The sequence below is a fragment of the Myodes glareolus genome, chromosome 16 (genome assembly GCF_982192425.1).
Source record: "Myodes glareolus chromosome 16, mMyoGla1.1, whole genome shotgun sequence".
NCBI classification, from domain to species: Eukaryota; Metazoa; Chordata; class Mammalia; order Rodentia; family Cricetidae; genus Myodes; species Myodes glareolus.
The window spans coordinates 22,258,877-22,276,422 of NC_142041.1; the positions used below are offsets into that span (position 1 = coordinate 22,258,877).

The 17,546-nt window shown below is 40.9% G+C and overlaps 1 protein-coding gene across 4 annotated transcripts in view; it reads right to left on the minus strand.

Annotated features, from left to right (window-relative positions):
- Nucleotides 1–681: 681 nt before the first annotated feature.
- Tmem38b (transmembrane protein 38B) overlaps nt 682–17,546 on the minus strand; it is a 37,634-nt gene continuing 20,769 nt past the window's right edge. For 3 of the 4 annotated variants that reach the window (XM_048420176.3, XM_048420177.3, XM_085677148.2), the window contains exons 3-6: nt 13,332–13,516; nt 10,799–10,886; nt 7,500–7,617; nt 682–2,607 (exon numbers count right to left, since the gene is read on the minus strand). In XM_048420176.3, coding sequence (XP_048276133.2) covers nt 2,395–2,607; nt 7,500–7,617; nt 10,799–10,886; nt 13,332–13,516 — 604 coding nt within the window. In that variant the 3' untranslated portion in view covers nt 682–2,394. The remainder of the gene's footprint in view (nt 2,608–7,499; nt 7,618–10,798; nt 10,887–13,331; nt 13,517–17,546) is intronic. The other variant, XM_085677147.2, reaches the window with a different exon arrangement.

The window sequence follows — 17,546 nt, forward strand, 5'->3', positions numbered from 1 at the left end:
CCCTCTTCCCAAAATTTTTTTGAAAGTATGATTCAGTTCCCAACATTCCCCTCAATGGCAAACAACTTCCGTTTGAAGCGGACTTTTTCCTTTATTTTTTTATTAAGTATTTTTGTTGTGCTGAAGCAGACAAAAGCTTCTCACACAAGTGTCTCCCCACTTCACTTCCCTCACCTCTTTTCAGGTTATGATCACTGGAAAGACACTGGTCAGGGCTCCCACTGAAACCCACCTACCCCATGTATCTGCTCTCTCTTTCTTACTAGAAACTCTGTCAGCAAGGAAGAACGAGGAATCTGGTGGCTCAGTCTGAGGCTATTTCGGCACATTCTGCTGGAGGCTGGATCATGGCAGTCAGGGGCACACACTCTTGTAGTGTTCCTAGCATCTCTCGACTTTTTATTTTAAGGCCTACCAGATCCTGCCATCGTTCGGGGTCAGCTCTGACTGGGCCTCTGGACGGCAGTTAAGGTTCCTGGGTCGGCAACAGTCACCTGAGTAGATTCGGGGTGGGTAGTTCCACGCCTAATCCACATCTCCAGTGGAGCCAAGTGCTGAGGGATAGTCTGTAGCAATGTCCCCTCCGGACTGGGGTCACTAAGTGTATTACAGAGTCAAACAACACCAGACTCTGAGCTCCTTCCTCACAACAATACCCAGGAAAAACGAGGAAGGCTCCGCTGGTGTTAAAGTACTTATTTTAATGAATTTGTTTTGAACACAATGTGAAACATTACTGTTTTAACCACAGCTAAATTCAAACTTCAGCACGGACCAATATTAACAAGTTCACTTTACAAAGTCTTTGACTACAGATTATCAAATATATAATACAGAGTTCAATTTCGTGCTCTCTGTTTTATTTTACAATAGTAAAAATAAGCATTTTCTAATACCAAGGTTATCAAAAGTGTCCCACACAAAATCTTCTTCTTAAGCAAGTTAAAGTATAGAACCCGCTGGTGTGTGTATTTGTTAAAAACTAAAGAGGAAAACTTCACATCTTGAACATCACTGAAGCACTTCTTAGCCATCACAAATACCTAATAAAGGGGGCAGGTACTGTTCTTGGTATAAAAAGTCATACCGCTGAATTTGAATGTTATAACCAGACTTTTAACACCAAATAAAGCAAATAAATCTATGATGCAGTACCTTTTCTTGTCTGCTCTTTACTTTGCCAACAAGAAACCAGACTTAATGCTGTATTACCGTTCATTCGAGCAGCGCGCAAGGTTAGGCTCCGCGATTGAGAGCAAATGTGCGAAGGCAGTTCTCATGAAGCTGAGAAGTCTCGCCAGAAAGCGGTGTTCAGTGAAGATAAAACTCACGACACGTGTACATGTCTATTACACAAAGATACCCATGTGCGAACTCACAAGAGACAGTCGAAGAAAGCCCCAAAGTGGTGCGCACTGGAGGAGAGGTACGGACGTGACACTCTTTTTGTTGAGTCTCTGAGACACGCACTAGCACCTTCACAACCGAGACAGGAGGAACATGTGACTCGGGGACTCTCTCCAGCTGTGGGAACAAGGTAAGGACAGAGACTGCCCAGGTTCCAGACACACAATAAAGAAAAACCTCACCACTAGCCTGGCATCGTGGCCCGTGCCCGTAGTCCCAGCATTTGGGAGGCCGAGGTAGGAGGAGATTTGAGGCCTGCCTGGGCTACAGAGTGAGACTGTCCTTGCAAAAAGAAAAAGATACACACAAATTGTAACCCTGCTTTTCTGAGGAAAAAGTCATTTTTAAAACAAGACCCTAAGAAAAACTTCAAATGGAGACTCAAATTAACAGTGTGGTCTCACTGAAAAATAACACTTGAAACTAAAATAAATTAAATTTCAAGTATTTTTAATGTGGGCAAGAAATATAAAAACAAATTTATACACCAAATATACACTATCAGTTTATTTTCAGTTAAAAATTATTTAGGAAAATTCTCCATGTTCAAAATTAAATAGGAACTGTCTTCTATATACAGGAATTGCACTGTAAATATGAAATAAAGGTTTAATTCTGCAGAATTAAAACACAATTAGAATCATTCAAAAAATGAAAAAATACTGAATTTTATAAGTGTGAAAGCCTTAGAATTGTGCAGTAACAAGTGAACTTTTTCTAACATTTAAAAAATTATCCTTTTATCAATATAAAACTGCTCAAATAATTAAGAGAATCTCTTATATCAGAAAAATAAATTCACATGATACACTCGTGACCCCAAGAGTTATTATCAGCAGAGCAGCGTCCCTGAAATAAAGCATTTCTTCCTGTTGTCTCGTCTCTCCTTACAGATAAGCTTATTCCACTTCATTGACACAGAAATCCGGCCACACGCTAATAGAAAAGTAACTCTCCCTTTTTGCCTCCTAAGCGCAGGTCAAATCGTCAGTCTTCTTTCTTGGCATGCCTCTTAGCGGCACCCGGCTCCTCTGTGGTAGGCTTGGACACCGATGAGGCGGTGCCATTGGAAGACGGCTTCACATCCGGTTTCTTTTCAGCCCATGAAAACTGCTGCTGCCAGCCAAACAGCATCCGGCTCAAGGTGTCCTCGATGGGAGCAAAAGTTATGGGGATGTTCTTTTTTATCATCATTCTTACCTAGGGGAAAAATGAACTTTGAGTCTCAGTACAAACACTTTGTGTTTCTCAAAACTAAGACAGAAAAATAAATAATGGAGTAAAATGTATTTTTTTTAATCTAAAGGAAACAAAATAAACTCAATTCTGGGAAAATCTCCAATTACTATGAATTTAAAGAATATTACTCATCAAAAGTAATACCAAGTACATTTTGATGTACTTTGTACACCAAATGAAGTATAACCATTGCTAAAGAAAGAAAGAAAGAAAGAAAGAAAGAAAGAAAGAAAGAAAGAAAGAAAGAAAAGGGAAGGAGGGAGGCAAACAGAGAAAGAGAGAGAGAGAGAATATGATTGACAATCTACACCAGTAACCAATACTGCTACTACACATCTGGCTTGAGTCAAAACTGTGGTAAATACTTTATACCCATCTGCACATTCAGTTTAACACAGCAGTTACTGTAGAGGGAAGCAGAGTCCCGGCTCTGACAGGCAGCTGACTTGACCCACACTGACAGGCTAGTTAAGTGAGGAGCAGGATGCAACACAGATTTGGGTTCAATCTCTACTCAACAGCACACTACTGTCGGCGGTCACAGACTCAGGGGATGCAGACCATTTTCTGAAGAGAGGCTACAGAGGTTTCTCTCCACCCATCTCTTCTGTTTCAATAATGTGCATGCAGAACGCTGAGAACGGAATGTGGACCAAAAAGTGATTCCAGTCCTTTACCTAGCAAATCATACTACCCAAAAATGTCCACATTTGAATTAGGCTGGTCCCAAAGAGGATCTTCTGGGAAAACTCTGGGGCCCAACATAAAGTCTAACGGTCAGTTCTTTGAGATCACAGAAAGATTATCATCAAACCAGACACTTCTGAGATCACATTTTTGAAACAGGTCCATATACAATCCACTTTCTTGGGGTATGAAATCAAGAATAAAGTCTCATTCAATGTGACATAATATAGGGGCCTGGAAGTTACAAAATGAGTATATCCAAATTAACAAAATCACAAATGAAAAGGGGGCATAACAACAGATAGAATCATTAGGTCATACTTCAAAACCCTGCACTCCACAAAATTGGAAAATCTAAAAGAAATGGACAATTTTCTCAATAGATACCACTTACCATGGTTAAATCAAGATCAGATAAGCAATTTAAATAGATCTGTAACTCCCAAGGAAATAGAAGCAGTCATTAAAAGACTCCCACACACACACAAAAAAAGCCCAGGGTCAGATGGTTTTAGTGCAGAATTCTACCAGACTTTTAAACAAAAGCTAATACCAATACTCCTCAAATTATTACACAAAATAGAAACAGAAGGAACATTGTCAAATTCATTTTATGAGACCACAATCACCCCGATACCCAAACCACACAAAGACTAAGCAAGAAAAGAGAATTACAGACCAATTTCGCTCATGAACATTGATGTAAACAACAACAACAAAAGCCCAGCTCACAAACCGAGTCCAAGAACACATCAAAAAGATCATCTACCATGATCAAGTAGACTTCATCCCAGAGGAGATATGATCTAATCTACCGACCATATAAACAAACTGAAAGAAAAACAACCACATGATCATCTCATTAGATGCTGAAAAAGCCTTTGACAAAATCCAATACCTCTTCATAATAAAAGTCTTGGAGAGATCAGGGATACAAGGGACATTGCTAACCAATAGCAAAATCAAATTAAATGGAGAGAAACTTAAGGCAAATCCACTAAAATCAGGAACAAGACTATTCAGCATAGTTCTTGAAGTTCTCCTTAGAGCAGTAGGACAAGTGAAGGAGACCAAGGGGACACGATTGGAAAGGAAGAAGTCAAAGTGTTGTTATTTGCAGATGATGTGATAGTATATATAAGTGACCCCAAAAATTCTACTAGGGAACTTCGGTGAAGTGGCTGAATATAAAATTTACTCAAAAAGAAGCAGTGGCCCTTTTATATACAAATGATAAATTGGCTAAGAAAGAAATCAGAGAAACACCACCCTTTACAATAGCCACAAATAATATAAAATATCTTGGTGTGACTCTAACCAAGCAAGTGAAAGACCTGTATGACAAGAACTTCGAGTCTTTGAAGAAGGAAATTGGAGAAGGCATCAGAAGATGGAAAGATCTGTCGTGCTCATAGATAGGTAGGATCAATGTAGGAAAATGGCAAATCTTACCAAAAGCAAAATCTTCCTCCCTCTAAGACTTGGGGAGGCATCAGGGAAGAAATGTCAGGAAGAGGTTAAGAGCCAGAGCAGGGGCGGTGGTGTGGACCGTGACTCCCAGCTGTGACATGGCTGTGGCAGTCTTGCACTGGCTCACAGCCTCCACAATGGGATGGACTGTAGGAAGCCACCTGGAGGCACAGGTGGTCCTGCAGTTTGGAGGTATACAAGTCCATACCTGGCTTAGCCACGTGGGGCTGAGCACCCTTGCCTGCACCCTTGCTTGCACATGCTCAGACCAGCAGAATGGCATTAACCAATCAGGACAGCGTTCAAGCCTCTCCACCGTTTAAAAGCAGCTGCCCCTGGGCTCTACTTGCTCTCTCTAAGCTTTCTCTTGTCCCTGCTCTATCTTCCCTTCCCCCAATTTTCCTCAATCGAATGCTCCGAATAAAGACGTGACCAGGGAAGGAATTCTCGTTTTTAGTGGCGTTCATTCCTGCTGGTCAGGAAGCGCGTCGCAACTGGTGCTCGAAACCCCGGGACGCCGAGGGACCCTGACAACTACGCCGGGGGACCCTGAGAAGGAAGCGCAGCAATGGACTGCTACTGCGGAAGATTTGGGTCAGGTAGGACCTGCCAACACTGCCATGGAGGAGGCAGGCGTTCCTGATGCCCCACCGCCCCCTGAGGATTTATAGGTAGGTCGTGGGTGCTGGAGAGGGAGAGACATGTACTCAGTGGAGGAGACACTGCTAAGGCTCCTATAATCTCTTTTTAAAAAATTAAATTTATCTTAGTTTATTTATGTGCACAGATGCTTTGTCTGCATGTGTGTCTGTGCACCATGTGTGTGCTTGATGCCTGAGGAGGCCAGAAGAGGGCACAAGTCGCCTGGGACTGGAATTGCAGGCCACTGTGAGCTGTACTCCCTGAACTGAATAGACCTTACTACACATAAATTAGACTCCTACAAAGCTAATCTTAAAAAAAAAAAAATGAAGTGCTCATTCGTAATTATTTTGTAAATAAACATTAAACAGTACTTTGTTACATGGTCATTTAAGTGACCTTGATAAAGCTGGTGTCTCACACCTGGACGTGACTGTTGGCTGTCCCTACAGTGGAATTAGCAGGCCCCAGGAGAGCTGAGTCTGCAATGTACGCTGTTGTCACAATGCTCTCCTAGCAGGGCTCCCGTTTACACTCCCCCGTGTCCCTTTAAACTTTATACTCCTCATCTTCACTTCCTTTTATTTACCTCCATTAATTAAGCTCATTTTATAGTTCTGCCAATCTTTGAAACCTCTTTCACCAAGGACATAATACATGGCTTAATTAAAAAGCCCTGAGCTTCTTTACAGGTTTAACGTCATCTATGGGCCAGTCCCTTGCTCTGTCTCACAGGGACTGTTACACTGTAGCGTCTTCTAGCAAGCAGCGATAAGCAATCCACATTTCTCAAAGTTCTTCCAAGTCTTCTCTGATGGAGAAGAGATACAAATTTGACCTAGCTCAAAACAGACTAAAGTTTTATCTTAAAAGCTTTATCTTGTGTCAGGGGGCTGGAGATATGGCTCAGCGGTTAAGAGCACTGACTCCTCTTCTAGGGGACCCGGGCTTAATTCCCAGCACCCACATGGCAGATCACAACTGTCTGTAACTCCAGTTCTGGGAAATCTGACACCCTCTTATGGCCTCATCGGCACCAGACATATACACGGTGCACAAACAGAGATGCAGGCAAACACATACACATAAAATAATAAGAAAATTTTAAGCCTATATGAATTTTACCCAATAATGCATTCCTATTTAACATGTTTAAAATTAATTACCACTGAGATCATCATTAATGGTAGAAAATAGTCATATAACAATATGACTTTATACAGAAAATTCCAGAAGTCACTTATCCCTTGGGACATGTGTAAACCTAGTTCAAGAAACACAGACTTGTGCAAACTTGCAAAGCCTCCATTTCAAAAGAGTCTGTGGACCTATAGTGCTCAAGGGTTTTCCCCTCAGAGGATGATCTTCCCATTACCTGCTTTCCCTGTGGCTCGGGTCTTACCAATCATGAAGTGTCTGAAAGAAAAGTATGTGATTTCCCTCTTCGGGAAAGGGGCTGACCATGGATGAGCATTCAGCTTGCCTGAGTTCTGAGCGAAAACAAGACAAGGAAATTGCAGAGGAGAGATGGAAGAAGTAAAGGAGGGAAAAGGAGGTATTTCACACATTTCTCTCAAAGAAGAAAACCATAGATGGAGGTAGAAAAAAAATAGCTTTTGTATATTCAAATCAGAATGAGCAAGCATAGTTGTAAATACATGTGACTCTCCCACCTCCAAACTTCAGGCACACTTATTTTTCACAAAAACAAAAAGTAGCATCAACTTAAACCATACCCCAATTTTACAAACAAGGCAGGCCCACCTGTACCGCCTCTGATTTTCTCTCTACCTCCACTACTCTTTGGCTTCCAATAAACTGCCTGCCTGTCCTATCCAACTGCAAACATCTCCCCAGTGCAAGTGGAGAACCTCAGAGAAGCTTCCAAAAATTCCGAAGCATAGAGCAAACTCCCAAATACATCATTTTGTATGCAACAGTAAAAAAAAACAAACAAACAAGTGTTCTTGGTACTAGCTTAGCCTGAAGGACCCCACCAAGGAAAAGGCATCTACGGCTTTGTGGTGCAGACTGGTGCACGGGAGCCTCCTCACCTTTACCATTAAGAGAAAGATGGTGTACAGGAACATGAGGTCATGCTTTGACACTGCCAGATGCTGAGTGTGCTGTAGCGTGAACAGGACTGACCCCAGCAGCGTCACCTTGGAGGGGCTGAAAGGAAATAACATTTGAGGTCAGCGACAAACATACTGTGTCTACAATTTTCTCAGAATGCGATGTAAACATCATTAATGGACAGTTAACAGATGCTAAGACAGAATGAACTGTGAATAGTTTTAAGGTTTCAGAAATGTTCAGTTATATAAACCTTTTCTCAGAGCACAATTAAGAGTTTGTTTGTTTACAGACTTTGTGTGTGTGTACACACTTGCAAAGGTCAGAAGAGGACACAAGATTAGAATTGCAGGCACTTGCGAGCTGCCTGACTTGGGTGCTGGGAACCAAACTCAGCCCCTCTGTTGAGCACTATGCTGGCCTGCCCTATGTCTTGACACAAGCTAGAGCTACCTGAAAGGAAGGGACTTCAGCTGAGAAGACGCCTCCTTGAGATCCAGCTGGAGGGCATTTCAATTAGTGATGGATGGAGGAGGGCTCAGACCTCGGTGGGTCTGTGGGTGATCCCACTCATAGGCTGGTAGTCCTGGGTTCTATATGAAAACAAGCTGAAGAAGCCAGGGAAAGCAAGCCAGTAAGCAGCTCCCCTGCACGGCCTCTGCATCAGCTCCTGCCTTCACATGCCTGCTCTGTTTGAGGCCCTGTCCTGACATCCTTTGATGATGAACATTTCTGCGGAAGTGTAAATCAAATAAACCCTCTCCTCCCCAGCTTTCCTTGGTCATCGTGTTTACCAGCAATGATAACCCTAACTAAGACAAGCACCCAGTGTTTTTGACCACTGAGCTAACCCTTCAGGCCCAAGGCCTTTTTAAAATGTCCATATGTTTCCACAGTGCAGTATTTCAGAAACATATCTGTCCATCTGACACTTTTATTAAAGGACTTGAAGGTTTCCTGCCTCATCACAAATCTAGAATTAATCCTGAAAAACCATTCATTTTAAACAAGCTCCCAAAGACAGATGAGAGAAGTGGGGGAAGCCTCTCCTGTTGTATGACGTAAACGCCACCACTGACAGTATCGGGACGCTGCAGACACGGGCGAGTGAGACACACGCAGTCACTCTCGGAAGGCAGTGTGAGCCCGGCCAGCTCACACCTTTAGGCACACACCTTTAATCTCAGTATTTGGGAGGCAAGAACAGTTCAAGGCCAGCCTAGGCTACACAGTGAGATGCTGTGAGCCAGCTCAAGTCTACCGCTTTGCTACCCTGAGCACAGGGCTAGTCTTAGCCAGTATTAAGTGTTAATGCTGAAAAAACGAAACCATTATTCTGCTAACCTACCAAGTCAGGAGAATTTTTATCTTACACACTTATCATGTACTTAAGGTATCCCAGGAAAGCTCTCTGATAAACTATGAGAATGCTGCACTACAACAATGACAAAAGATTTTTATAAGCCAGTTTATTTATTTTTTTTTTAGATTTATTTAGTTATTATGTATATAGTGTTCTGTCTGTATGCTTGCTGGCCAGAAGAGGGCACCAGATCTTATTACAGATGGCTGTGAGCCACCATGTGGGTGCTGGGAATTGAACTCAGGACCTTTGGAAGAGCAGCCAGTGCTCTTAACCTCTGAGCCATCTCTCCAGCCCGCCAGTTTATTTTTTAAAGGTTATTTTAGTATTATAAACTAAGGACTGGGTTCAAAGCAGTATAAGATCCAGACTTCACATAACAATCTAACTGAATAACAATCATGTCTTACAACAGTCATTCCTCAACTTTTATTGCATATTTCTATTTTTAACATTTTAAGACAATTATTAATATATTTACTACTTTATATATGTGTAACTATGTTATAACACATATATAAAATCGAACATTTCAAAGTATAAATTAAAAGGCAAATGAGGGGCCATGAAGATGGCTCAATGGGTAAAATGCTTGCTGTACAGTGTGGAGGCCACAGTGGGTCCCTAGAACCTAAAAGCCCCCCAGCAGTCCCAGTGCACAGGAGGCAGACATGGAAATCCCCGGAGCAGGCTGGCCACTCAGGATTCCTAAACAGTGAGCTTCATATTTTATATGCATGAAACGCCTTACCTCCATATGTAAGGTGGGGTCCTGTCAGTGAAAACATGACATCAGCCCTGGGCACAAACATGCCCACGCATGTGAACACACATACACACATACATACATATGACCCCCACACATGGAATTAGATTTCTCTTGATTATTTTGTTTCTCTAATCATTTGGTTCCTGTGCTAAAGTAGCTCATTAAGGAAAGGGCTTTGACATACACATTGACCATTATGGATGATATTTTCTTAAAGAGCGACTCTCAAAAATAAGTGGTTTGTAGATAATTTGGAAAGGACACTGGGAAGGATTTAAGGAAGATTAAATCAAAGTGTTAGATTTGCTATGAAGATTGAGATGCACTGGAAAATTCTATTGTTTCTCCATCCATAGCACAACCGTGGATCAGACGCTGCCTGACGACAGGCACTCCTCATCCAATGGGAAAGGAGACAGCCCTGGTGCCAGGACATTGTAAAATCCAGCAGATCAAGTTCCACTGGGATTCCAGGGCAAGGGCTGCAGGTGCCATGTTCTAAGTTTATACAGCGTGGCTCTGGCTTCTGTACTTCAACTGTAGCCTGTGAGCCCGGCCTATCGTGCTCCCCACTCTTTCCTCCAAACTACTTGTCCATTTTCTTGGTCCCCTTCCTAGTTTCGGGACTTATTCCCTACTCATACCTACACATCTCATCCACAAAAAGCTAGGATCTGCATATGAGGGAGAACAAGTCCACATGGTGTGTCTAAGTAGGTTTCTCTGTTGTTGGTTCTATGTGTATGAGTGCTTTGCATGCATGTATATACTGTGTACCACATGTGTGCCTGGTGCCCAAGAGAACACCAGACCCACTGTAACTAGAGTTACAAAATGTTCTGAGATGTCACATGGGTGCCAGAAACTAAACGTGGGTCCTCTGTAAGAGCAGCAAGTGATCTTAACCATTGAGCCAGCTCTCCAGCCTCCCAGCTTTTTTATGAAAGAGGGGAATCCACAGAAAGAGGGGAATAACAGAAATCTTCTTATTTTAAAATCTCATCTGGGAAAGTAAACTCTTAGACGGAATCTGCTAGTTTTCTTCCCATTGTGACTGCCATTTGTGTCTCAGGTATATTTCAGGCACATACACAGTTCCAAAAATGCTCTTTTGGCCCAGACTTCAGCAAAATATACACACTTACAAGGACATCTTCAGCCACTCATTCCCTGCTGGCTTCCAATCTCCTCTCAGCAGCTGTTCACAAGACGTGACAACAGCACCCCCTGCCCCTAAAAAGAAAAACACAAACAAAGATATTTAACCAATTTTCTTAAGAAAACACACGGAAGTCAGAATTTCCCCTCCTGGTTTCAAACCCAAGGTTACCAAAATAGAATTCTTGAGAGGAAGAAAAAGTTGTCTTCTGTGTACTGAGATCTGAGACAGCAGCATTCTCTCTCCCCAGCATGACAACCACCTGTGTCACTGTGATCTAAGGTTAGCGCTGGGGTCTCAAGCACAGAGACATATATATAACAGTTTTGTGAAAAGTAAGGGCCTCTCTTTCTATTTCTTTCCTTGATAACAGCTAGTTTCAGCTGCAGCATAGTGTAACAGAGGTTACAGAAATCTGTTCAGTTCTTACACATAAAAGAACAGGGTGAGTGACACAGCTCCGCTGGTAGGAGCTCCTGCCTAGCATGCAGCAGTCCCTGACAATGCATAAACCGGGCATGGTAGCGCTTTCCTGTGATCACGGCGCACAGGAGGTAGAGGCAGTGTGGTCATAAGTGCAAGGTCATCCCCAACTACATAGTCTACAAAGTCATCTACATAGTCTACATAGTCTACATGGTCTGCACAGTTCACATGGTCTACACAGTCTACATGGTCTACACAGTCTACATGGTCTACACAGTCATCTATACAGTCTACATAGTCTACATTGTCTACAAAATCTACATAGTCATCTACATAGTCATCTATATAGTCTACACAGTCTACAGAGTCATCTACATAGTCATCTACATGGTCTACATAGTCTACATAGTCTACATGGTCATCTACATAGTCGTCTACATAGTCTACACAGTCTACACAGTCTACACAGTCTACACGGTCTACACAGTCTACACAGTCTACACGGTCTACACGGTCTACATAGTCATCTACATAGTTGTCTACATGGTCTACATGGTCTACATGGTCTACATGGTCTACACAGTCATCTACATAGTCTACATAGTCTACACAGTCTACACAGCCTACATGGTCTACATAGTCTACATAGTCTACACAGTCTATACGATCTACATAGTCATCTACATAGTCGTCTACATAGTCTACATGGTCTACACAGTCGTCTACATAGTCTACATAGTCTACATGGTCTACACAGTCATCTACATAGTCTACATAGTATACACAGTCTACACAGCCTATATGGTCTACATAGTCTACATAGTCTACACAGTCTATACGATCTACATAGTCATCTACATAGTCGTCTACATAGTCTACATGGTCTACACAGTCGTCTACATAGTCTACATAGTCTACATGGTCTACATGGTCTACACAGTCATCTACATAGTCCACATGGTCTACATGGTCTACACAGTCTACATGGTCTACACAGTCATCTACATAGTCCACATGGTCTACATGGTCTACACAGTCTACATGGTCTACACAGTCATCTACATAATCTACATAGTCTACATGATCATCTACATAGTCATCTATGTAGTCTACATAGTCTACACGGTCTACATAGTCGTCTATATAGTCTACACAGTCTACATAGTCATCTACACAGTCGTCTACATAGTCATCTACATAGTCGTCTACATAGTCTACACAGTCTACACGGTCTACACAGTCATCTACATAGTTGTCTACATGGTCTAAATAGTCTACATGGTCGTCTACATAGTTGTCTACATAGTCTACATAGTCTACACAGTCTACATGGTCTACATAGTCTAACGGTCTACACAGTCTACATAGTCTACATGGTCTACACAGTCTACATAATCTACACAGTCTACACAGTTTACATAGTTGAAAGAAAGAAAAGAATAAAGGAAGGAAGGAAGGAGGGAAGGAAGGAAGGAAGGAAGGAAGGAAGGAAGGAAAGAAAAAAGGAAGAAGAAAAAAGAAAAAAGGAAAGAAAGGATATAAAATAAACATAAAGCAATTAGAACAGTATGACTTGCTACCTCCAACAACTCACAAGAATGGAAAGAATATAAAGCAATTTGTTGTTGTTCTTTTTTACAGAGGGGCTTTCTAGGCTGACCTAAAAATCACTGTGTAGCTCAACTTGGTTTCAAACTTGCAACCTCCTGTCTCAGTCTCCCAAGCACTCAGGTTATAGGCATGCAACATCATGCCCAGACTCAGCAATGTTTTTTTAATTTACATGAGCCAAAAAATTTATTATTAAACTTATTTCATTTATGGCAAAATAATTAATTATGATTCCATATGGTTCAAGGAAGCCTAAAGCAATTATTCATAAGAAACTTTACAAAGTCATGCGGTTCAAAATAATGGCTGATCACTAATACTGATGTAAGTAACTCTTAAATTAACTTTAGTAGCTAAAAAAGAAAAGGTTTCCACTTTCCAAAAAGATTTATTAGAGTATGTGATTCCCCACTCCTGGAAGCAGAGTATTCAGGAGCTACAGTACATCAATAACAGAATACTTATGAACACATTAAAATTACCTCGGGCCCATCCAATAGCTATCATGACTATCCAGCCATTTCTGTAATAGCTACTAGCGTGTGTGACTCCGCTTACTATTTTCCAAGTTCTGGTCACTTCCTTCATTCCCGCAGCCAGCATTTGAATGGGTTTATATGAATAGCCCTGGGAAACTAGGTCACGCGGGCAAAAAAATACAATATACCTGAAATTAAAATTTAAATATTTTAATATGTAAATAATATCAGAAGAACAGAAGTAAAATTGAAACCACCATCACTAATAGCATGGCATAACACAAAGAAAGCATTTATCCATAAAAGCTTGGAACATGATTTCACAAAAAGCAGACTGGACACTAGGTTGCTTTTTAATCCACACAAAACATATATAATCTGTGTATATTGTGATGGGGAAATGAAGTCATATACTTTGCAATATTCCACACAGTTTTTAATTTACCCATGCAGTTTTAGAACTAATAGGTACATAATTTATTAACCAAAGGAAGCAGGTGCATCAACAGTTCCGGCAGGTGTGAGCTATGATCATAGTGTCTTTGTTCTTAGAAAAAAGGAATTAGACAAAGGAGCTTTTTGGTAAATGAACAAAGGTTATATTTCAACTCCTATTAACATCTTGACCTGTGTCCCTTAGGTTAGAGACAGTTCACTGGAAATGAGCTTAGGATATGGAAAATGTATTATCTTGCAGTTGAAAGACTATGAAGTTCGATTTTTAATTTGGCTGAAAAAGCTTAGCTTTAGCCAATGAAGTTGCTCGTTTAAGAATAAGTCGCCCATTCTCTGGTGAATCACAGCTTTAAACTTCATTGTTCTTTGGCATCTTCTCAAATACTTGCTAGAAACTACATTATTTTTCCTTCTATTCCTAACAGACAGTTCAGAGCAAAAAGCACAACAGATCTTCCTCTGACAGGTGATGCAGACACACGCAGGGAAATGTGTTGGGGCTCTTTTGGAAGCAAGAGTCAGTTTTATTCCAATGCTTGAGTCATAAACTCAAAACCCTCAAGTGTAGTCACGGAACATGAAATGTTTGCCAACACACTGCTCCAGAACCTAACACGAGAAGCAATGGTTTGGTCTGACTCCACGTCCCTTCTTCATCTTTACTCACTAATTCCTCTTCTTCAAAGAACCACTCACACACTGCTGGACCCATGGCCCCTAGAAGGTCTCTTTCATTTCATCTCAGCTCAGACAGGTAGTGGCTCTACACAATTGAAGCAGGTGGTTGCTATGCCAAAAAATCGTCCTTCATACACTGTTCTTTACAATATAAAATAAAGGCTATAGAGCTCCTAAGTAGACTACACTGTGGCTGGATGACAGGAATCCTGCATCTTATTACCTGTCTTCTAACCAAAATCTCAGCATGATGAAAACCAGCTCTCAATTGCTTATTAGCATTCAATCTAGAGGCAAAAGACAAAACATTAAAGAATCACTTGATAATTACAGAATCTGAGAGAAAGAAATGAAGTATCTGGAGAAATTTTTATGTCATCTGAAGTAAGATTTTACAGGTTAAAATTTTTACATGGACATATTTTTTTTTCAAAGTCTTTAAATGTAGAAGTGATTTGCAGGAAGTCAGGCAATGGACAGAAAAGGCATATACACTTAAATAATAAGTTGTATATATACTCTTAATAAAAGTAAACAATACTTTGCTATCTATTAAAGGTTAGGGTAATAAGACACAAGTATTAATTCATTAAAAAAACACTCACAAAAAGAACAACAACCATACTACAATAATTCTATTTGCATTCCTTAATTCTATCTTTTAACATGTGCTAAAATCTATTACAACAGCAGTTTGGGACTTTTACATTCAACTATGTGACACTATAGCATACAGTCTATAATATATAATCATTGCTACTTCTGAGTTCTAAGTTTCACCCTATTTTTTTAAAGTAAGATACAACAATCTCACATATTAACAAAAACCCTGTGCCCAGCTGAGTTGCCATGGACTAAGGGAGCCGCCCACTGTCATGCTCAACAGACTGACACAGAAGCACAGCAGACAGATGACTCCACTTGCTCTGTAACCTACGTTAGCTAGGTGATGTCCCTCTGATGAGTCACTGGACCAACAGCCATTAATTAAACAGCATGTCTCCTCTATAAAGACTATGATTTCACCTTAAGTTTGTAACATCTAAAAATACCTTTACCTTGTAAGCACCTAGAAAGAACACACAGAGAAGGGAAAAGAAATGAAACGAGAAGATCATAATGGATTTCTCACACACTGTAGAGCCATGTGGGTCAGATTAACAGGAAGACAAATGACAAAGAGTAAACACTAGTCTAGAACGGGATACAACCAACAATGTAAGCTAAACCAGTTTAAACAGGTTTTAAGATGGGAGCACAGTTTAGGTTAAAACCAGAGGCTGAGCAGAGAGGAAGGCTAAGCATTAAGAACAGTGCTTTGTTTATTCTCAAGCCTCCTTTTCCATCTAAGTCAGTATCACTTAACTGAGCCAATCAACACAAACCACAGCCACGCTAGGCTAATGCAACAGCTCTGTTCTGCTCTGCAGCTAGCACACCAACAGTTAGGAATTCATCGGTATGTCTTGAAAATGACTATAAAACGACCGCTCTTATATAGACCGTCATCTAAATCTCACTACAGTATGCTTGGGAGTTTAAAGAGGCATAAAAACAATACACAGAAAATTATAAAGTAGGTACTGTTCCCATAAATAGATTTTTTAAAAATAAAACTTGAACAAAAGTATATGCTGTGTTCAGACAGTGGATATACACTGGCAGAACCAAGTTCTTGCTTGTCTTTACCAGGAGATGGCGCTAACCTCCAGATGTGAGCCATGTGTGTGCTAAAGATGTCCTTGCTGAGTCCCCAAATCATCTGACTCTTAATTAAATTCAGAAGACACGGACAAAAATTATTCTAAATATTAAAACTTTTATTATTAAAAGAGTAAAATATACTGTCTGGCAGCCAGTATCATTTTTCATATTTAAGGAACTGTAAGGACAACATTCCTATTTCCAGAGTTCAAAGCAACTCACTGCTTATGCGCCAACTAAAAGATTAAATAGCCAAGGTTTCAATCCGGGATGCAGACTCAATATCTCTGATACCCCGGATAAGTCACTAACCTCTCCATGACTCACCTTCATGACCTGTTAGGGACAAAACAGTACTCAACTCACGGGATTTACCAGTTTCAAAGAGTCAACATGAGAGACCAGATATAAAAACTAGAGATATGCACCAAGTATACACTGAGCACAAACTAAGACTGGAAAAATGGCCGTGACAGCACAGCAGTGTAACACACCCCAGTGAGACTACAGCAGTGTAACACACCCCAGTGAGACTACAGCAGTGTAACACACCCCGTGACAGACACTACAGCAGTGTAACTACCCCAGTGACAGACACCACAGCAGTGTAACTCCCCGAGGTTTAGAGATGGATAAGACCAGATGTGCACGAGCAGAGAACAGAATAAAATAAATTATCAATGTCAGAATATTCTAATTTTCTTATATCCTTTGCCCAATATAGCAGAGATAAGAAATAAAAACTTCATAGTCCTGAATAAGAACCATGTATCAGCATGAACAAGTCATTTTCTTTGTTGTGGCCCTAATTCAGTGCAGTGGGTGCCCTAGCAATACCTTTAATGCTCCGAGTGAGGCTTAGGAAAGCTATTTCTCACTGAAACAAAAACTAATTCCAGAAGAAAAGTGCAAGAATCTTATAATACCAAGACACAAGGACGTTAATCCCAGGGCTGGGGTGGAGAAGGAGGGGAGAGTTCCTCTGAAAAGTCTCCCGTTGGCCAAAGATTCTCAATTAGTTTCAAAAAATGACAAAAACTGAAATCTGTAGAATCTCACAAAATATCCTTTTAAAAAACTGACCATCTTTGCAGGGTGACCAGCAGGCAAAGGGCCAAGCCACCTCCCTCGCTGCTCTTCTGTGAGTAGGACGGGCTCACCAAAGACCAGGGAGTCAGAAGTCTCTTTCCAGACGCCTGTACGTGTGTGCTCAAAAATACACTCTTCTGTCTCTGCTCCTAACATACCTTTTAAATGCAGAGGCATATATTTCCAGGCATGAAAGTGTGTTTCATTCGCTGGATCATCTAATCAAGATCTGTAATTCCTTGCTACTCAAATCCAGAAATCAGAGCACAGAGCAGTCTTGTTCTTTTCTAA